The sequence below is a fragment of the Stegodyphus dumicola genome, chromosome X2 (genome assembly GCF_044657685.1).
Source record: "Stegodyphus dumicola isolate Sdum_Otavi_A_Nest chromosome X2, ASM4465768v1".
NCBI lineage: Eukaryota > Metazoa > Arthropoda > Arachnida > Araneae > Eresidae > Stegodyphus > Stegodyphus dumicola.
In genome coordinates, this window is record NC_140781.1 from 45,492,300 (window position 1) to 45,515,091 (window position 22,792).

The following is a 22,792-nucleotide window of genomic DNA, read 5'->3' on the forward strand; positions in this document are numbered from 1 at the left end:
TTTTAGTAGTGGAAAGAGCCTGAATATAATGCCATAAGCATTGCCACACACTCTGTACATATGGTCAGACCAGGTGAAATTTGTGTTGAAGGTGATACCCAGATAGTTAGCAGAATTCACCTTCGGAATGCATGTTTTGTTCCGGCTGCCTTTCTTTATATTGCTTCTAGGACCTCTTCAGGTATTTAGTGCTTTAGAGTCGATCCGCAGAACAGGTTAAGAGAGAGAAGAGGCGTGACCAGTAGTCACGTGGTCACTATGTTGGTTACGAGGTTCCAAGGCGACGGTCTGCAAAAATACATTATTTCTTGGCAAAAATGCTGTAAGAATTCAATAAAGTATCTTAATAGTAATAGTAGAACATGCCATCGAATCTATAAACTTGGTCTCATTACAGATATTTCCGTAGGGAACGTAAGATAAATCAGGAAATGTGCAGGTTTGTATTCACGTGATATTCACGCCCTTCAAAATGAAATGAGGAGCAATATTCGGCAGATATACAAAATGAAAATACATAAGCCGGATGCACTACAAAATGCAACACAATGCAGCAGAAGATAATCAATATGATACTGTAAAATTGGAGAAATTATAAACATATTTACAGATACTTAACGCACAGAGTTCAGCGAAGTTACACATTTCACAAATTTCGGAATCACATAGCGTTGACATCCACTGTCGGTGCAGTACGAAAGGTACAAATATGATAAAATACAAATAAATGAGCAATAATGCACTTAAAAAATATAAAGAACGCATATTAACAGAGGAAACTATGTACATATATTTGGAATAAGAATTCGTAACTCCTTTATATTCTGCAACATCAGCCGTGCACGAGCAGTGCTTTTGCTCCTGGGCGAGCCCATTGTTATAGATTGAGGGTCATCATAATGTAATGGCTCATCGGTGTATATCTGTGTGTATATATAAATTCTAATCAAAAGGATGAATAAGTTAAATTGCTTGGGATTTTAGTGCTGCTGAAAGCATACTAGAACAAAAACCTCTGCAGATATGAGCTTAATGTCATCACTGCAACAATTACCCCACATACGCAGGCTTTCCTGTAATGTAACAATATATTTTTTATTTTATTTAGTTAACATTTTTACTCATTTTTTGGAAGGATGTCAATCCCATGAAGAACCAGAAAAGGAAATAATTACCCAAAGTAATGGTATGTGATTTCCATTATCTTGTGAATAAGTTGATTCATATCTTCTTCTGCCTTGCGATTACTTAAATGTGTCTTGCACCTTACATGCAGAGTAATCTAAATGTGTCTATAGAGTAATCTAATACCTGTAAAGATTTAAAACTGATTATTAAAAAACGTTACCCTCATGAAATCCAGTATGCATAACAATCAATGTCAAAGATAAGGTTTTTCTCTCTTTTCTTAAGTATAAATAGCTCTAAAAAATTAGTTGGAAGGCTGTTAATAAACAAATGTTAATAAATAAAAAAAACATATTTCGAGTAATTATACTCTAATTGTCCCTTTTCTGAATTAAAAAGATTGTAATTAAAAAATTTTTTTTTGGTTATTCATATTAAATTCATTTTAAATGTTAACCATAAGCAATGTCCCTTTAATATCGTCACTGCATAAAGGCGCTCGCTAGACATTTGCACGGTGGCGCCGATTAGGTTTGGCGCGGGCTTCGCCGCACAGACTTTAGCAGCAGAGGAAGAAAAGAACTTCTGAAGCAAAGGATTTGGATCATATCTTTACTGCTGGCTTTAGCTACTAGGAGCTCTTACCAGTATATTATCATTTTACCATAGGCCATAACGTTAAAAATTTAAGAGGTGTATTTAAAATACACCGCGCCCAAAGGCGAGAACAATAAATGAGAGAACTCATAAAATAAGTTTTGCTAAATTGCATATCATGGCATAGCATGGGTGATTATATACGCAAATGGTGGCGAGAAGCGAAATGAAAGTCTAAGCTTCTGTGTGAGTCAAGAAGAGCAGGAACACGTGATCAGCGTCCGGCATTTAGATTGGTCGAGGAGTCAGAGTTCGAAAAATGAAGTTTTTGTAGTTTTTGGCAATAAATAAAGTTCGAACATAGTAAAAGCAACATCTATTTGTGAATTTAAGAGTCTTATGTCTTTTGAAACACTTGAAAATCTTCTAAACTTGCGATATAATCATTAAATGATTAGGAAACTGTAAAAGGCGAAAATGAGGTCATGCAGCTCACTAGGGCTAATGAGTGAGAGTAAGCACTTGGTGTTACCACGAACTTTGATTTTAAAACACACGATACGAAATAGTAAAATAAAAAGTAAAAATCTTGGTTAAATAAGTAGTAAAACGAAGAATTCATCGAAGAAAAATAAAGTCCTAATTTTGCAAAGTTCTTCTTTCTTGAATAGTAACTGCAAAGGAATAGTAATTTTTAAAAAAAAAATTTTTTTATACATTATATACACTACCACCACTTAGAATTGTGGTGGATCGTTCGAGGTCTTTTCACTACGTTCTCAATAGTAGGGTCATAGTCTGTAAGCGATTTAATAGCTTCATAGGGAGAATTTCTCATATCTTCAAAGAAGTTGTGTGCAGAAATTAGGATTTGGTCGTGAATTGGATTGATATCCAGGTCTTTGTGAATTTGAGAATTTCGCACGAACCAGGGTGCGTTCACTACGCTACGTAAGATTTTGTTTTGAAGTACATTTAATTTTTGTCTGTCTATTTTTCGGGCAGTAGCCCAGGCTGGAACTGCATAGAGGATTATTGGTCGAATAAGTGAGATGTAGATATTTTTCTTGGTACGGAGGTTTAACTTGGAGTTTCTTCCAATTAATGAGTAGAGAGCAATGAAAGCAGCGTTAGCCTTATCTGTAACATATTGAATATGATCTTTAAAATTTAGGGTTTTGTCAATATAGACACCTAAATATTTATAGGAGTTGGCAAAAGGAATATCTTGGTTATTGAGTCGGATATTTATATTCGCTGGGATATTTTTTCTGTATCTGCGAAAGAGAACTACGCAGCATTTATCAGTATTTAGTTTGATTTTCCAGTCTTGACAAAATTTGTTAATAATGTTGACTTGGAGCTGAAGTTTCTCTAAAGCATTATTTGGACTTCGTGAACTGGTGACGATGACTGTGTCGTCGGCATATTTGAGTATATTAGAATGAAAAGGTAGAGGCATATCATTTATGAATATTGTAAAAAGCTTCGGTTCTAAAACACTGCCTTGAGCTACTCCACTGTAAATCACTTTTTTTGAAGAGATTGCTTCACCAATTTCTGAAGCAAAAGGGCGCGAGTTCTCTATTTATAGAAGCGGTTACGTAATAAGCTTAAATGTTCTGGAAAGTACTGGTCTAGAGGAAAGATCCTAAATTGCAGAAAGTTAATTAAAGTTACTGGCTCGCATAGAGCAAAGCCATCCTATTTCTTTTTTAATATTTTACACACATATATATATATATCTGTGTGCGGGAGAGCGTAAATACAAATTCTCATTTAGATTAATAAATATATTAATAATATATTAATAAATATATTAATAATTAATATATATATATGTTTGCATAAATATATTAATAAGTTCAACTACTTGAGATTTTTTAATAAGTTAAAATGCTTGAGATTTTATTTCTGTTGGAAACATACTGATGCAAATCGATAATAAAATAACTACGAGAATATTAAAAAAAAACCTGAATATGCGAGATTAATCCGAAATATTCTGTTTTTTCTGTGATGTGGCATTCTACTATTTTTTGTTTTATTTTTATTAATTCCCCTCCCCTTTTTTTAGGTTTCAAACCCGGTGAAGAAATGAAAAAGGAAGTAACAGGCGAAGGTAATTTTATGTAGTTTTTATTATCTGGAGAGTAAATTGTTTTATATCTTCTTTTGCGCTATATTTACTTAGATAGATCGTATACTTTAAATGCGAAGTGTACTAAAAATTTATTTATAAAAAGGATGGCGGTATATGAAATCCAGTTTTCAAAAAATAAATTTTAAAGACAGGATTTTCCACTCTTTTATTAAGTATGAATAGCTCCGATTTCCTTCTTTTAACGCTGTTTATAATAGCACTGATAGCATACAGTCTCTTTTCAAAATTCAGAGAAAGATGTTCACATTTTAGTTGTGGAAAAAGCCTGAATATAATGCCATAAGCTTTGCCCCACACTCTATACATATGGTCAGACCAGGTGAAATTTGTTTTGAAGGTGATACCCAGATGTTTAGCAGAATTCACCTTCGGGATGCGTGCTTTGTTCCCGCTGTCTTTCTTTATATTGCTTCTAGGAGCGCTCCAGGTAATTAGTGCTTTAGAGTCGATCCGCAGAACAGGATAAGGGGCGTGACCAGTAGTCACGTGGTCACCGTGTTGGTTAAGAGGTTCCAAGGCGACGATCTGCAAAAATACATAATTTCTTGGCAAAAATGCTGTAAGAATTCAATAACGTATCTTAATAGTAATAGTAGAACATGCCATTGAATCTATAAACTTGGTCTCGTTACAGATATTTCCGTAGGGAACGTAAGATAAATCAGGAAATGTGCAGGTTTCTAGTCACGTGATATTCACGCCCTTCAAGATGAACACGAGTAGCAATATTTGGCAGATATACAAAATGAAAATACACAGTTTGAACCTTGTCGTAAACTAGGCTGCGAACAAAAATTTATTCAGTGAAAACTTATTAGATATCTGTAGCGTTGTGACCACGGCTAGCTGTAAAATTGTTATATAAAACTGGTAATATTTAAACCAGACAAACTTTAACATTTAACAAAAGGAATTTAATTAAACAGAAACACTACGTAAAGAAAGTTGCATGACAAAACTAACAAGAAGTCACACAAAGAAATGTTACTCAAAATGGAAATAAAAAGTTCATGTTTATAGTTCTCTGCCGAAACTCAAACTAACTAGTTGGGGCTTATGTTTTTTGAATAGCGTCCGATAAAGTGGCGCTGCAGTACATGAGGCTGTTTGCTAGCGTTCGTTACAGGCTCCCCTTCGGGCTCTGACGACGTCCCGCAAAGAGTCCGTGTTCGATAGATCAATTTTTGCGAGCTCTGCCTCTTTTCCTTATGGGAGTCACAGTCAAGTTATCCAAACTTTGTCACCAGGCTGATAGTAAGTTTGTCTACGTCTTTTATCAAAGTATTCCTTTCTTTTGTCTTGTTTTTGTTCGACACGCTCCCTGATTTGAGGTGTTAAACGGACGAATTCTTTCAGATACGGCGTAATTTCAGCAACAAAGTTGTCGTTTTCAGCAAGTGTTCTTAAATCGTGATTAACGTCATCCGTCGTCCTAAGTTCTCTTCCGAACTGCAAATAAGTAGCAGTATGACCTGTAGTGTCACATGTTGCTGTATTCATGACAAAACGAATCATGGGCAGTTTTTCTTCCCAAGTATCGTGAGCATCACCGACTAGTATAGCTAGTTTGGGTTTTAAATCTCTGTTCTTTCGTTCGGAGGGATTAGCTGGAGGGTAATAAACAGGAATAAGTTTTTGTTTAATACCAAGGAAGTTACGGGTTTGCTGCATTACCGCACTAACAAATTGTGTGCTATTATCACTAATCAACCTTCTGGGTAAACCATAACGTAAAAACACTTCTTCAATTTAGATTTTTGCACAATATTTCGCAGTGGCTTCTTCCAAGGCGAAGAGCTCTATCAATTTCGTACTGGTGTCTTCAATAAGAAAAATCCATTTTTTCCCAGTTGGGGTTTATGGAAGTGGGCCAAAAATGTCTATAGCGATTCACACCTTTGTGCATGCACAGGTGTTCGAAGTAATCCAGCAGGTTTCTGGTTATTTGGTTTATACCGATTGCACTCAGCATAATTTTTCACATATTCTGAGATATACTTTCTCATACTAGGAAAGTAATACCTGGAGACAATCTTATGGTACGTGCCTTCAGCTCCACAATGTCCTGCAGTGGGGGAATCGTGATACTGTTGTAGAACTCGTTCTCGCTCTTGACAAGGGACAACTAACTCAGCCTCTTCAGAGTCTGTGTCGGAAGAGTAACGATATAAAACTCCTTGATTCATGAGATATCCTCTACTATTCTAATTTACATAATTTTCATCTTTTTTGCCACTCTCAAAACACTCTATCATCTTCCTTACATCTTCATCTTTCATTTGTTCCTCACGAAAGTCTTTAGATTTCGGGGATGGTGGTAAATCTATAAAAACAGCATTTAAATCACAAACAAAGTCATTATTTGCATAAGATGGTCTAGAAAGTAAGTCTGCTATAACATTGGATTTGCCTGGAGTGTAGACAATTTTTGGATGATATGACTGGATTTGAAGGGCCCATCGAGCCAAACGACCAGATGGTGATTTAATACTCATTTGTCATTTAAGAGGTTGATGGTCAGATGCAATTATTATTTCTTGGTTTTCTATATAACCGCGGAAATTCTCAAGAGCCGAAACTACTGCAAGAGTTTCTCTTTCGGTAGTTGAATAATTTCTTTCTCCTGAGGTTAGCAATCGACTTGCATACTCGATCTCACGTTCCTCTGGGCCTTCTCCTTGGATAAGGACTGCTCCTAAAGCATAATTACTGGCATCTGTCCTAATGATGAACGGTTTATTTCCGTCAGGTTGAGATAACACAGGCGGTGAAATCAACCTTTTTTTCAACTCTTCAAATGCTTTTTGTTCGGTTTCACCCCATTTTGATGGGATAATTAGTACTGCTGAAAAATTATTATTCGGCTGTTTGGATTTTAATTCCATTTACATTATCAGAGTTATGCAAGAGTCATATGACATGGATTAGTCTCGAAATGACCCAGTGCAAATCGTGATTACTATTTTTAGAATACATTAGGAAATTAATTTACGCTGCTAATTTAAATTATAATTTACCTTTTACACATTCTTTGTTTTTCTTACACAATATATGTACGTGTAAGGTAAAAAAATATGTATCTTCGAATTATACTTTAAAAAATAGTCCTTTTTTGTGTCACAATACCTATATTAGAACAAGGCTATATATAAATCTAATATATATCTTGAGTCGCGCTTTCGAGACATGTAACACGCAATTTCAATTTCGTCAATCCGCCGAGTAGAACGGGAGATATCGAACTGTCCTCTTTCTCCCCCCGCAGTGTACAGATTCTAATTTAGATGAAAATGAAGTATAAGAAAGTGACTAAGTTAAATTACTTGAGATTTTAGTGTTGTTGGAAACATACTAATGAAGATCGACAGCTAAATAAACATAAATATGTAAAAACCTCGGTATGTTAGATTATTGTTGACATTTTTCTGTCATGTGACAATGTAATACAGTATCATTTTATTTAGTTAACTTATTTCATCCTTTTCTTTAGGCTCTATGTTCGGTGAACCCAGAAAGGAAATAGTCCCCCAAGGTAATAATAATGCAACTTTTTATTTTCTTGCTTATGAATTGCTTCATATATTCCTCAGCACTGTTATTGCATACATGGGACTTATACGTTAAATACAGATTAACCTAAATATCTGTAGAAAATTTAAAAAACACATTTAAAAGAAAACGAAATATTAGTACGCGAAATCCTGTATGCAAAACAGTATATTCCAATATCATATCATCTCAATATCAATATATCTGAAATAATTATAATTATGCCATGTAATGGACTTATTTAATGTGAAGGAAATATTTCCTCTGTAGTCCTAAATATATATTGTCTGTGTCTCTGTCTCTGTATGTGTGTGTGTGGGCTTACAAATTATAATGTAGATCAAAACGATGTATAAGAATAAAAATAAGTTACTTCAGATTGTAGTGCTGCTGAAAACATATTGACGTAAGCTGACCGCTAAATGAGCATCAGAGCATAAAAACATGCAGATGTGAGATTACTGTTTCATCATTGCAAAAGTAAACAAACATATGCAGGTTTTACTGCGATTTAACGAAGCATTATTTTTCATTTTATTTAGTTTATTATTATTTTCTTTATTATTATTTATGTTTATCATTATTTTATTTTTTTTGCCTAATTTTTAGCACGACTTTATACCCAGTGAAGGACCTGAAATAGAAATAATTACCCAAGGTAATAATATGTAGTTCCTAATACCCTTACGTTTAAATTGTTTCATATACTATTCGTCAGCCTTGTCATCACTTAAATGTGCCTTGCACCTTAAATACAGAATATCCTAAAATTCTGTAAAGATTTAAAACTTTATATGGAAACAAAGGTACATACAATATACCTGAAAAATCCTGGTTGGAAGTCTGTTTTATCTGCAAGATCTATCTGTCTGTAAGATCTATCTCTACTTGTCCACATACACTAACTTAGATCCTACAATGAACCTGGCGAATTCTCGCACAGGCGTGAATCAAAATAACAGCACAGAAGAAGGGTGCAAAATAACCCTTTATTGAATCAAACTAATTTAACACAAAGCACGGACTTCGTGCGTTACAAAAACACCGTTCACTTGCTGCGGTAACTAAACGTAGACTATAATATAAATCAAATCTGAAAAATAAACGAGTGCAAGAACGCACTTCAAAATTACGCCTAAGAGAGGGAGTCACAGAAATCTAACCGGCGTATACTAAACTGATAAGGCCTAGGGGCTTACTAGTGTGACCCCGAAATAACGACGAAACGTGCGCTAAGCTAGCGAAACACGCTCTGAATAAACTGAGAGTATCACACGTATAAATAGCACTTCACTTAACTTCACTAACATCCTGGCGAGAGAATGTGAGGGGAAGTTGAGAAATTTAGAACAGGAACACTTGAAATAAATTTGTTATGCAAATTAAGAAAAACCTGCAATGTAACCACAATAAAAACACTGTTTTTTAAATAAAGTTTTATTTTCAAAAGCCGTGCAAAACAGAACTCAACACGAAAGGCAAGAAACGGAAAAAATAAGAATATAAGAATTTAATCAGTTTAATTAATAAAGAAGTACAGAATAAAGGTAGTAATTTTAACTAATGTGTTAGTTAAAATTTTCCTAAAAAGAAGTTTAATTATTTTATTAGTCAGATTTCATTGAATATGTTCGAAGTGAACTATATATAGTTATACTATATATAGTCTTTTTTGACATTCTACTTATTTGAAATTCGACTATTCCCTATTAGTGGATTCGTATTGAAAGCCTACCGAATAATTCTACAACGATACGAGTGAAAAGCCAGGAAAAAATGGCTTGAATAAACTGAGATTGGGGTTGAATAAACTGGCTATTTTCTTCAACTGCAAACAAATACAAGATAGTTTCAGTTTTTAAATCCCCACCTCAAAGACAACCTTCTTATTAGGCGGTTAATAAAATTAGTGTCCTTCAGCTTAACCAGCAAGCTTAATAGAACACTTTTCGTATTGCATATATCACAATGGTTTTATTTCCTTAAATTTTTAGGTAATTTTCGACCTGTATTACTCAAACTGAATATACTCGTATATTGTCTCTGTATATATATGTATGTGTGTCTCTGTACATACAAATTCTAATGTAGATCAAAAGAATGCATACGAATATGAATAAGTTAATTTCCTTGAGATTTTAATGCTCCTGAAAACATACTGACGCATAGTGACAGCTAAATAACCAACAAAACATAAAAATCTGCAGATGTGAGATTACTGTTTTATCACTGCAAAAGTAAAACCACGTATGCAGGCTTTTCTGCGATTTAACAATGCATTATTTTTTCATTTTATTTAGTTTATTATTATTATATTTATCATTTTTATTTTATAACTATTTTAGCACGATTTTTTTTATCACACGGAGGACCCGAAATAGAAATAATTACTCAATTTAATATTATGTAGTTCCTATTACCTTGCTTTTGAACTGTTTCACATACTATTCTTAGCCTTATCATTACTTAAATGTGCCTTGCACCTTAAATACAGAGTATCCTGAAATTCTGTAAAGATTTAAAACATTATATTAAAACAGAGGTACATGCATTAAATCTAGTAATACATTAAATCAGCTTAACAAACTGTTTCATACAAAGAATTTTCACACCTGTAATTAAGCATAAATAGTTCAAAAATTGTAGTTGGAGGGCTGATCATCATATCACATTAAAGGTAATAATTAAAGTGGCTTTGAAAAATTATGAATATCTTTTCCTAGTGAATAAAATTAGTGTTAATACTATGTAATTGGCTTCTTGCATGTCCAGAAAATGTTTTAAGTGTTACTCTTTTTATAATCTTTGTGAATCTGCTACTGTATTCTCTATTAATGGAACGCTCAAGTACGCTCTATGTTCAATTGAAACAAATATTCTCCTTCATTCCTTGACGTTTATTCTTTTGCAGTATACCCAGTTAATAATTTTGTTGAAATGTTCATTATTTTATGGATCACCTTGGGTATTTTGATACGTAGCTATGCATGTTATGCAAACTGCAACTAAATTAATTACTTCATTTCATACCAGGTAATGTAAACATGATAAAATAAAAGTTTTATGACAGCGTTGTATTTCTTAAAGCAGTCTGGGAAGTAAGTCCCCAAGGTAATAAATAATATGCAGCATTTATTATCTTTTGAAGTAATTGATTTTTAATTTTCTTCTCTCCTCTAGTTACTTACAGGTATCTTACACTTTAAATACCATGAGACCGAATATTCTGTAAAGATTTTAAAAATTATGAAAGAAAAAAAAAGGAGGTGTACATGAAATCTAATTTTAACAACAATAAATTTCGAAAAGAGGATTTAACCCCTTTTGTTAAGCATAAATAGCCCAGATTTTCTTTTTTGATGAATGTTTATAATACACTTCTAAAGCTAAATATTAAAGCAAATTTCAAAACTGATAAGTAATTTCTGGTGGTGGATGTTATGCCAAGTAATGGACGTCTTGCATGTGAAGGAAATTTAAAATTAAATTAAATAATTTTATATAATTTTTGCTAATAATTCTTCTCCATGAATAATAATTCCACTGCGTGCGTTGTTCCTTTGCAGAAAAATATTCTAACCGTTTATTCTTTTACATTTGCGGCAACCAAACACGCGTAATGTGTAACGTGCACATGTGAGATTAGTGTTGCACCATTGTATGAGTATTTCGATATATTCATGCTTTTCTGTGATATGAGAATGAATTATTTTTTCATTTTTTAGTTAATTTACCCCTCTTTTTTTCAGACTTGCCATTCCGTAAACAGCTCAGAAAAAAAAATATTTCCTAAAGAAAGTAATCATTAATATGCAACATTTATTATCTTGCAAACTAATAATTTTTTAATCTTCTTCTCACCTGTGTTTACTTACATGTATCTTAGACTTTAGCTACGAAGTTACCTAAAACTCTGTAAAGATCTTAAAAAATTACGAAAAGAACAGAAAAAGGGGGCACATGGAATTCCAGTTTAAATAACAAAAAAACTTCAAAAAGAGGATATCGCCCTTTTTATTCAGTATAAATAATTCAGATTTCCTTTTTTTTAGCACTGTTTTTAATATCCCTGTAAAGATAAATATTAAACCAACTTGAGAAACTCAAAAGTAGTTTCTACTGGTGGATGTTCTGAGCAATGGCTTCTGTGCCATGTAATGGGCTTCCCGCAATTGAAGGAAATGTGTAATTAAATTAATTAATTATGCGTAAACTTTGCTAAGGTTATAGCGTTTTTCTCTATGAATAATAAATTCAACTGCATGCATTCCTTCCTTGCAGAAAAATATTTTAACCTCTTTTAAATTTATTTTTTGCATTATACCTTGCCAATAATTTTTAAAAAAAGTTTTTGAAGTTTGGTGTAGTTTGGTTTATTTAACTACAACAAAACACTCGATTGGTTAACAGAAGGGACGCCATCGTAGAGGACTTTCCAAGGGAAACTGTATCGTAGGGACGTTACACTTTAGCAAAAAACCACTAAAACGTCCATGCAGCCAGCGCGTTCATAGTGATTCGAACCCGGAATGAACTACCAATATTAAGCAATTTAATCGTCATCCTCTTATTACGAAGGATTTAGCCCTAGTGTGATTCAGCTTAACCAATAAACGTTACATAAAGCTTTTCTTGTCTCATTTATGCACATTGGTTTTATTTCCGCATCTTTTTATAGGCAATTTTCTCCTGTAGTACTGAAACTTAATAAATAATGTGTATATGTATATGTAGTGTCCTTAGCTTAACTAGTGAACTTAATAGAACACTTTTCGTTTTGCATAAGTAGTTTCAGCTGGTGAATGCACTGAGCAATGGCTTCTTTGCCATGGAATGTGCTTTTCGAAATTGAAGGAAATGTGTAATTGAATAAATTAATTATGTGTAAACGTTGCGGATGTTATGCAGTGTTGAAAGAAAATGAATGAAATGTTCAACTATGAATGAAAAATTCAACTAAATGCATTCTTCCCTTGTAGAAAACTATTTTAACCTCTTTGAAATTTATTTTTTACATTATATCTTTGTAGGGACATTAGGTAGTTTTTGGAAGCGGGATAAATAAAAAATTTGTAACGCCTTTGCCGGGAATCGAACCGCGGACTCTGGAATTCCCGTCGAGGGTGGTGACTACTACACAACAAAGGCGAGAGAAATACCTTATAGCTTTTCAATAATTCTTTTAAAATTTGTAATGGACTTTGATGTGGTTTGGATTATGTAACTGAAGGAAATCATTCAATGGGTTGAGGGAAAGAATGCCACTGTAGAGGACTTTCTAAGGGAAACTGTATCGTATGGACGTTACACATGAGCAAAACCACTAAAACGTCCATGGAGCCAGCGCACTCACCGTGATTCGAACCCGGAACGAACTACCAATGTTAAGAGATTTAATCGGCATCCTCCTATAAGACAGGATTTAGCTTTAGTGTATTACACCTTAAGCAATAAACTTTACAAAAACTTTTCTTCTTTCATTTATGTACGCTGGTTTTATAGTCGCATCTTGGGTAAATTTTTCCCATGTAGTACTGAAACTTAATATAGACAGCATATGTATGCATATGTGTGTGTGTGTGTGTATATATGTATATAAGAATTCTACTATAGATCAAAAGGATGCATAAGAATATGAATTAGATAAATTACTTGAGTGCTGCTGATAACATACTGAGGTAAATAACCGTCAGAATAAAAAAAACCTGAAGATAGGAGTTTAGTGTTTCCTAACTACTACAGTAACCTAATATATGTACGTTTTACTAATTTCGCATCTCTGTGAACCCCCAAAATGCTTACAAATTTAATCATTGCGTCTTTATACCATAGTGTTTACGTGCAATAAATATTGTTGCGTGCGTACGGGCTCGTTACGAAATGAATGCACAAGTCCGATGAAAAATTCTCAAAATTTATTATTATCACAACAAAAAATGCTTACGTTTTCTCAGATATTCATGCAATATTACAATATCTCACAGTAGTTATCTTTTTAACTACTCAAACGTTCAAGAGAACTTAATTCAAAACAGCTAAAGAAAGCTAATCCGCGAAATCACTACCGTCAACAAGACCAGTTTTTTTTAAAACAATCTCTTAAAACAACAACGAGCTAACTAAAATCACATGAACTGATAGGTTTTCCTCCTTTTATAAGATTTTAAATGCGGGAGAATTTTCTAGCACTTTCTCGAAACCAAAAAGGTATATTTATTTATTAAATGTTAAATGCACGTGCTTTTGTATTTTTAATTTTCCGGCTTAGCTTTCCTTTAATATTCGTCACGCGCTGCTCTGCACGGGGAATAAAACAATTTAATTTATAGGTCTACTAATATTAGTTGTTTAAATACCAAATTCGTAACAATATTTTTTTTTTTTTTTTTTTTTTTTGTATTTGCTTTCCTTCGTGGTGTTGCAATCCTACAATGAACCTGGCGAACTCTCGCACAGGCGTGAATTAAATACCAGCGCAGCAAAAGGGTGCAAAATAAACTTTTATTAAATTAAATTAATTTAAAAGAAAGGTACGGACTTCGTGCGTTCACTATTGGTGGTAACTAAACGTAGACTATAATACAAATCAAATCTGAAAAATATAGAGTGCAAGAACGCCCTTCAATTTGCGACTAAGAGGTGAACTCATAGAAATCTAACAGGCGTGATACTAAACTGATAAAGCCAAGAGGCTTACTAGCGTGACCGCGAAATAGCAACGTAACGTGCGCTTGGCTTGCGAAACACGTTCTGAATAAACTGAGATAATCACACATTTAAATAGCACTTCACTTCACTTAAATTTACACCCTGGCGAGGGAATGTGAGGGGAAGTTGATAAGTTTAGAACAGGAAAACTTAAAATGAATATGTTATGCAAAATATGGAAAACCCTACATGTCTACCAGAATGTAGAAACCTGCTTATGTAAATTACTGTTGCTTCATTCAGGATCAATCCTAAATATTCAGGTTCTTCTGTGATATAACAATGTATTCTTTTTCTTTTTTTAGCTAATTTCTCCCCTCTTTTCTTTCAGGCCTATCAATTCGTAAAAAGGCCAGAGAGGAAATAATATCGCCAGGTAATAAATAACATGCATTATTTACTATCTTGCGAATTTGTTTTTTATCGTCTTCTTCTGCCCTGTATTTACTCACAAGTGTCTTACATTTTAAGTACCAGATGTCCTAAAACTCTGTAAAAATTTGAAAACATTTTAACGAAAAAAAAAAAAAAAAAAAAAAGATGAGTGTACATGAAATCTAGTTTAGACAGCAATAAATTTCAAACAGAGGTTCCCCCCTCCCCTTTTGTTAAGAATAAAAGCTCCGATTTCCTTATTTTAGGGCTGATTATAATAGCACTGATAGCATACAATACTGAGCGTACAGCCTCTTTTCCAAATTCAGAGAAAGATGTTCACTTTTTACTAGTGGAAAGAGCCTGAATATAATGCCATAAGCTTTGCCACACACTCTGTACATATGTTCAGAACAGGTGAAATTTGTGTTGAAGGTGATACCCAGATGTTTAGCAGAATTCACCTTCGGGATGCGTGCTTTGTTCCCGCTGTCTTTCTTTATATTGCTTCTAGGAGCGCTCCAGGTAATTAGTGCTTTAGAGTCGATCCGCAGAACAGGATAAGGGGCGTGACCAGTAGTCACGTGGTCACCGTGTTGGTTAAGAGGTTCCAAGGCGACGATCTGCAAAAATAAATAATTTCTTGGCAAAATTGCTGTAAGAATTCAATAAAGTATCTTAATAGTAATAGTAGAACATGCCATCGAATCTATAAATTTGGTCTCATTACAGATATTTCCGTAGGGAACGTAAGATAAATCAGGAAATGTGTAGTTTTGTAGTCACGTGATATTCACGCCCTTCAAGATGAACACGAGTAGCAATATTTGGCAGATATACAAAATGAAAATACACAGTTTGAACCTTGTCGTAAACTAGGCTGCGAACAACAATTTATTCAGTAAAAACGTATTAGCTATCTGTAGCGTTGTGACCACGGCTAGCTGTAAAATTGTTAAACAAAACTGGTAATATTTAAAACAGACAAACTTTAACATTTAACAAAAGGAATTTAATTAAACAGAAACACTACGTAAAGAAAGTTGCATGACAAAAGTAACAAGAAGTAACACAAAGAAATATTACTCAAAATGAAAATAAAAAGTTCATGTTTATAGTTCTCTGCCGAAACTCAAACTAACTAGTTCGGGCGTAAGTTTTTTGAATAGCGTCCGATAAGGTGGCGCTGCAGTACATGAGGCTATTTGCTAGCGTTCGTTACAGACTCCCCCTCGGGCTCTGACGAAGTCCCGCAAAGAGTCCGTGTTCGATAGATCAATTTTTGCGAGCTCTGCCTCTTTTCCTTATGGGAGTCACAGGACCTAGGGCTTTCGATGGAGGCAGTTTATATGGTTTCATCATATTGGTATGATAAGTACCTAACACTTGATCAGGAGTAGCAGGATCTGCAATGTCATATGTTGTCTGAGATCTGTTAGTAATCACTAGATACGGACCTTCGCGTTTAGGCATCAATTTTTTACTTTTCTTGTGTATGGATTCACTGACTGGATTCATAATTATCCAAACTTTGTCACCAGGCTGATAGTAAGTTTGTCTACGTCATTTATCAAAGTATTCTTTTCTTTTGTCTTGTTTTTGTTCGACACGCTCCCTGATTTGAGGTGTTAAACGGACGAATTCTTTCAGATACGGCGTAATTTCAGCAACAAAGTTGTCGTTTGCAGCAAGTGCTCTTAAATCGTGATTAACGTCATCCGTCTTTCTAAGTTCTCTTCCGAACTGCAAATAAGTAGCAGTATGACCTGTAGTGTCACATATTGCTGTATTCATGACAAAACGAATCATGGGCAGTTTTTCTTCCCAAGTATCATGAGCATGACCGACTAGTATATCTAGTTTGGGTTTTAAATCTCTGTTATTTCGTTCGGAGGGATTTGCTTGAGTGTGATAAACAGGAATAACTTTTTGTTTAATACCAAGGAAGTTACGTCTTTGCTGCATTACCGCGCTAACAAATTGTGTGCCATTATCACTAATCAACCTTCTGGGTAAACCATAACGTAAAAAAACTTCTTCAATTTAAATTTTTACACAGTTTTCCGCAGTGGCTTCTTCCAATGCGAAGAGCTCTATCCATTTCGTACTGGTGTATTTCAATAAGAAAAATCCATTTTTTCCCAGTTGGGGTTTCTGGAAGTGGGCCAAAAAGGTCTATAGCAAGTGTTTCAAACCTTTATGCATGCACAGGTGTTCGAAGTAATTCAGCAGGTTTCTGGTTATTTGGTTTATGCCGATAAGCGATAAGCGATGAGCAACGGAGGACGTGGGCACTGTCCCTTTACCAAAAGGTTAATCGGTATAGCACCACGTCCACCTATATCTAGAGCCTAAAGAGGAATCACAAGACGCCACCACCGGGCGCTCAAACCCAGAGCCAAATTCAACCCGGGCGCAGTTCAACAGACCAAATGCCCACGAAAGACAGACCCAACAACCGCCCAGGCTCCACATTTTTTAAATAAAATAACAAAAGCATGCAGGGCCAAAAGGGCGAGTTTTGACAATAAGCAAAAATTTTACAAAGGTGTAATACACACAAATATAGAATATACATAAGTTAAAGTACAGTCTGATGTTGGGCAGCCCAATAATATACAATGAGTAAAATATAGACAGTAGAATTGGACTTAATGACAATATAACATAAAAATAGAGAACATAGTGACATAATGAATGTAAATGATTACAGCAATACACAGAGGATATACCAAAAGAAATAAAAATAAAAGAATACAATAGCCATCAGTGTGTGACTGGAAGTACTGATACATGGGAAATGCGTAAAGCATTCAGAATTCGATATAATTCAGAAGACTAAGAACTGGATCGGGATACATTGCATAGCCAAGTACATATATTTGACAAAGCAACATATTGAAAGTCAGTGTAATAAACTAGATATTCGCTATGACAAAGTCATTTTACAATACCGCAGGTAGTAATGTGATACAGAAGAAGTAGGTAGCGTATAATATAATTTGATCTCGGTACGCATTCAATCCCTATAGTACAACAATAGTTAGGAAAAAGGAATATGTTATACAAAATATGTTTAGCATGCAACTGTGTTTAAGATATACAAAGGTCGATACATTGGTTACTACCAATTATGGTACAGAATTCGTACCAAACTTAGTAACAGAATGCAATAGCGGCACTATACAACTGATCACGTGGTATTGTGGGGAAAACATGCAATAAGGCTAATTATACGATTATGAGGAATAAAAATAACATATTTAGCCTGCATAAAAGTTAACGAATATAGGATACCATACAATACTATACAATATTACAGTACAATACAATAAAAAAAATTAACATATTTAACCTGTACTAAAAGCCAACTGATATAAGATACTATACAATACCACAATACAATACGATCCGATTGCACTCAGCACAATTTTTCACATATTCTGAGATATACTTTCTCATACTAGGAAAGTAATACCTGGAGGCAATCTTATGGTACGTGCCTTCAGTTACACAATGTCCTGCAGTGGGAGAATCGTGATACTGTTGTAGAACTCGTTCTCGCTCTTGACAAGGGACAACTAACTCAGCCTCTTCAGAGTCTGTGTCCGAAGAGTAACGATATAAAACTCCTTGATTCATGAGATATCCTCTACTATTCCAATTTACATAATTTTCATCTTTTTTGCCACTCTCAAAACACTCTATAATCTTCCTTACATCTTCATCTTTCATTTGTTCCTCACGAATGTCTTTAGATTTCCGGGATGGTAAATCTATAGAAACAGCATTTAAATCACAAACAAAGTCATTGTTTGCATAAGATGGTCTAGAAAGAAAGTCTGCTATAACATTGGATTTGCCTGGAGTGTAGACAATTTTTGGATGATATGACTGGATTTGAAGGGCCCATCGAGCCAAACGATCAAATGGTGATTTAATACTCATTTGTCATTTAAGAGGTTGATGGTCAGATGCAATTATTATTTCTTGGTTTTCTATATAACCACGGAAATTCTCAAGAGCCGAAACTACTGCAAGAGTTTCTCTTTCGGTAGTTGAATAATTTCTTTCTCCTGAGGTTAGCAATCGACTTGCATACTCGATCTCACGTTCCTCTGGGCCTTCTCCTTGGATAAGGACTGCTCCTGAAGCATAATTACTGGCATCTGTCCTAATGATGAACGGTTTATTTCCGTCAGGTTGAGATAACACAGGCGGTGAAAACAACCTTTTTTTCAACTCTTCAAATGCTTTTTGTTCGGTTTCACCCCATTTTGATGGGATAATTAGTACTGCTGAAACATTATTTTTCGGCTGTTTGGATTTTAATTCCATTTACATTATCAGAGTTATGCAAGAATCATATGACATGGATTAGTCTCGAAGTGACCCAGTGCAAAGCGTGATTACTAATTTTAGAATACAATGAGAAATTAATTTACGCTGCTAATTTAAATTATAATTTATCTTTTACACATTCTTTGTTTTTCTTACACAATATATGTACGTGTAAGGTAAAAAATATGTATCTTCGAATTATACTTTAAAAAAAGTCCTTTTTTGTGTCACAATACCTATATTAGAACAAGGCTATATATAAATCTAATATATATCCTGAGTCGCGCTTTCGAGACATGTAAAACGCAATTTCAATTTCGTCAATCCGCCGAGTAGAACGCGAGATATCGAACTGTCCTCTTTCCCCCCCCGCAGTGTACAGATTCAATTTAGATGAAAATGAAGTATAAGAAAGTGACTAAGTTAAATTACTTGAGATTTTAGTGTTGTTGGAAACATACTAATGAAGATCGACAGCTAAATAAACATAAATATGTAAAAATCTGGGTATGTGAGATTATTGTTGACAGTTCACTTAAATTTACACCCTGGCGAGGAAATGTGAGGGGAAGTTGATAAGTTTAGAACAGGAAACTTAAAATGAATATGTTATGCAAAATATGGAAAACCCTACATATCTACCAGAATGTAGAAACCTGCTTATGTAAATTACTGTTGCTTCATTCAGGATCAATCCTAAATATTCAGGTTCTTCTGTGATATAACAATGTATTCTTTTTCTTTTTTTAGCTAATTTCTCCCCTCTTTTCTATCAGGCCTATCAATTCGTAAAAAGGCCAGAGAGGAAATAATATCCCCAGGTAATAAATAACATGCATTATTTACTATCTTGCGAATTTGTTTTTTATCGTCTTCTTCTGCCCTGTATTTACTCACAAGTGTCTTACATTTTAAGTACCAGATGTGCTAAAACTCTGTAAAGATTTGAAAACATTTTAACGAAAAAAAAAAAAAAAAAAAAAGATGAGTGTACATGAAATCTAGTTTAGACAGTAATAAATTTCAAACAGAGGTTCCCCCCTTCCCTTTTGTTAAGAATAAAAGCTCCGATTTCCTTATTTTATAGCTGATTATAATAGCACTGATAGCATACAATACTGAGCGTACAGCCTCTTTTCCAAATTCAGAGAAAGATGTTCACTTTTTACTAGTGGAAAGAGCCTGAATATAATGCCATAAGCTTTACACACACTCTGTACATATGTTCAGACCAGGTGAAATTTGTGTTGAAGGTGATACCCAGATAGTTAGCAGAATTCACCTTCGGGATGCATGTTTTGTTCCGGCTGCCTTTCTTTATATTGCTTCTAGGACCGCTTCAGGTATTTAATGCTTCAGAGTCGATTCGCAGAACAGGTTAAGAGAGAGAAGGGTTCGTGACCAGTAGTCACGTGGTCACCGTGTTGATTAAGGGTTTCCAAGGCGACGGTCTGCAAAAATACATAATTTCTTGGCAGAAATGCTGCAAGAATTCAATAAAGTATCTTAATAGTAAAAGTAGAACATGCCATCGAATCTATAAAAACTTGGTCTCATTACAGATATTTTCGTAGGGAACGTAAGATAAATCAGGAAATGAGCAGGTTTGTAGTCACGTGATATTCACGCCTTCAAGATGAACACGAGTAGCAATATTTGGCAGATATACAAAATGAAAATACATAAGCTGGATGCACTACAAAATACAACACAATGCAGCAGAAGATAATCAATATGTGACTGTAAAATTGGAGAAACTATAAACATATTTACAGATACTTGATGCACAGAGTTCAGCGAAGTTACACAGTTCACAAATTTCGGTATCACATAGCGGTGACATCCACTGTCGGTGCAGTACGAAAGGTACAAATATGATAAAATACAAATAAATGAGCAATAATGCACTTAAAAAATATAAAGAACGCATATTAACAGAGGAAACTATGTACATATATTTGGAATAAGAATTCGTAACTCCTTTATATTCTGCAACATCAGCCGTGCACGAGCAGTGCTTTTGCTCCTGGGCGAGCCCATTGTTATAGATTGAGGGTCATCATAATGTAATGGCTCATCGGTGTATATCTGTGTGTACATATAAATTCTAATCAAAAGGATGAATAAGTTAAACCTTCGACCGCGTCTGGCATGAGGGGCTCATTTTTAAGCTCATATCTGCTCATTTTGATAGAGACCTCATTCTTTTAATCTATTGCTTTATTAAGGACAGAAAATTCTATGTCAGTATTGGTTGTGACAAATCTTAATGTCAAACTCTAAATGCCGGCGTGGCTCAGGAGTCAATTATCGGACCTCCTTTATTTGTTTTACGTCGCAGATTTCCCAAAGTATAACATGGACAACAACACTTTCCTAGGATGCTACGCGGACGATACTTCGTTAGCTACGACTTCCCTCAGAGCCGAAATAGCGGTTTCTAAATTACAGAGCATCATCCCCGCAGTGGAACATTGGTGCCCAAAATGGCGTATTGCTATCAATGCGCAGAAATCTCAGTTGCTCATTATCCGCAAGAAGACTCCAAGAACCCCTTTAAATGGGACTTTAAAACTTTTTGACATAGATGTGCCTATTGTAAATAAGGCTGTTTATCTTGGTGTCGTCATGAATAATAAACTCAGTTGGAAAGACCATGTGACTAAAGCCAGAAGTAAGGCTATAGCTGCACTTACTAGTATTTCTTCTATTATGGGCAAAAACTCAAAGTTAAACCTCGCTAAAAAGAGACATTTATATACGGCGGTTATCCACCCATTTTCTCGTACGCGTCCCCGGCGTGGGCGGCGGCCACACTTAGAGATATAAATAAATTGCAAATTCTCCAAAACAAAGCCCTGCGTTTAATGACAAACGCACACTACTTTGTCTCTAATGACACGCTTCACAGAGACCTAAAAATTGAGCCTGTTGACAAATGTTTTCACCGCACCAACAGCAGTTTCTTCGATAGAGCTGTCAGTTGCTCGTACCTTGCTCAATTCAACACGTTTGATTATATACCTCTGCAAGAGGACTACAAAATAAGGCCACACGCTGCACATATCACGAGGAATGCAAATTTCCCTACTTAATTATGATAGCGCACGAACACTTTGTACATATGTAAATATTTATTTTAATTGGATTTGTATTTTATTTTGTACCATATTTGTGTATTTATGTACCCTGTAAATAGTTTTATTTTATTTTTACTTTCTGTGTATTGTTTTATACATGTATATGTCACGAACAGACACTTCTCAGATTGCGCGACACCAGGCTTTTCTTGGTATTTCTCCCCTTGTGACGCATGGTCACCTCCTCTCACCTACCTATGATGCCTCCTTGGCCCGTCCTGTTTTTACCGTCACGTGCCCATACGGCTAATTCCATCATTGAGCAGGACACGTCGCGCTCCGAGCGATATCTCTGCGATACTGACTGACTGAATGAATAAGTTAATTTGTTTGGGATTTTAGTGCTGCTAAAAGCATACTAGAACATGAACCTCTGCAGATATGAGCTTAAATTCATAACTGCAACAATTACCCCACATATGCAGGCTTTCCTGTAATATAAGAATATATTTTTTATTTTATTTAGTTATCATTTTTACTCATTTTTTGGCAGGGTGTCAATCCCGTGAAGAAACGGAAAAGGAAATAATTACTCAAAGTAATGGTATGTGATTTCCATTATCTTGTGAATAAGTTGATTCATATCTTCTTCTGCCTTGCGATTACTTAAATGTGTCTTGCACCTTACATGCAGAGTAATCTAAATGTGTCTATAGAGTAATCTAACACCTGTAAAGATTTAAAACTGATTATTAAAAAAAGGTACCCTCATGAAATCCAATATGCATAACAATCACTGTCAAAGATAAGGTTTTTCTCTCTTTTCTTAAGTGTAAATAGCTCTAAAAAC

At 34.6% G+C, this 22,792-nt stretch overlaps 1 protein-coding gene across 35 annotated transcripts in view; it reads left to right on the top strand.

Moving 5' to 3' along the window:
- LOC118199724 (uncharacterized) overlaps nucleotides 1-22,792 on the top strand; it is a 203,476-nt gene that overhangs the window by 57,254 nt on the left and 123,430 nt on the right. For 26 of the 35 annotated variants that reach the window (XM_085808940.1, XM_085808951.1, XM_085808945.1 and 23 more), the window contains 6 exons: nucleotides 1,109-1,186; nucleotides 3,803-3,847; nucleotides 7,380-7,421; nucleotides 14,478-14,522; nucleotides 19,639-19,683; nucleotides 22,496-22,546. In XM_085808940.1, coding sequence (XP_085665066.1) covers nucleotides 1,109-1,186; nucleotides 3,803-3,847; nucleotides 7,380-7,421; nucleotides 14,478-14,522; nucleotides 19,639-19,683; nucleotides 22,496-22,546 — 306 coding nt within the window. The remainder of the gene's footprint in view (nucleotides 1-1,108; nucleotides 1,187-3,802; nucleotides 3,848-7,379; nucleotides 7,422-14,477; nucleotides 14,523-19,638; nucleotides 19,684-22,495; nucleotides 22,547-22,792) is intronic. The other 9 variants (XM_085808961.1, XM_085808966.1, XM_085808968.1 and 6 more) reach the window with 6 other exon arrangements.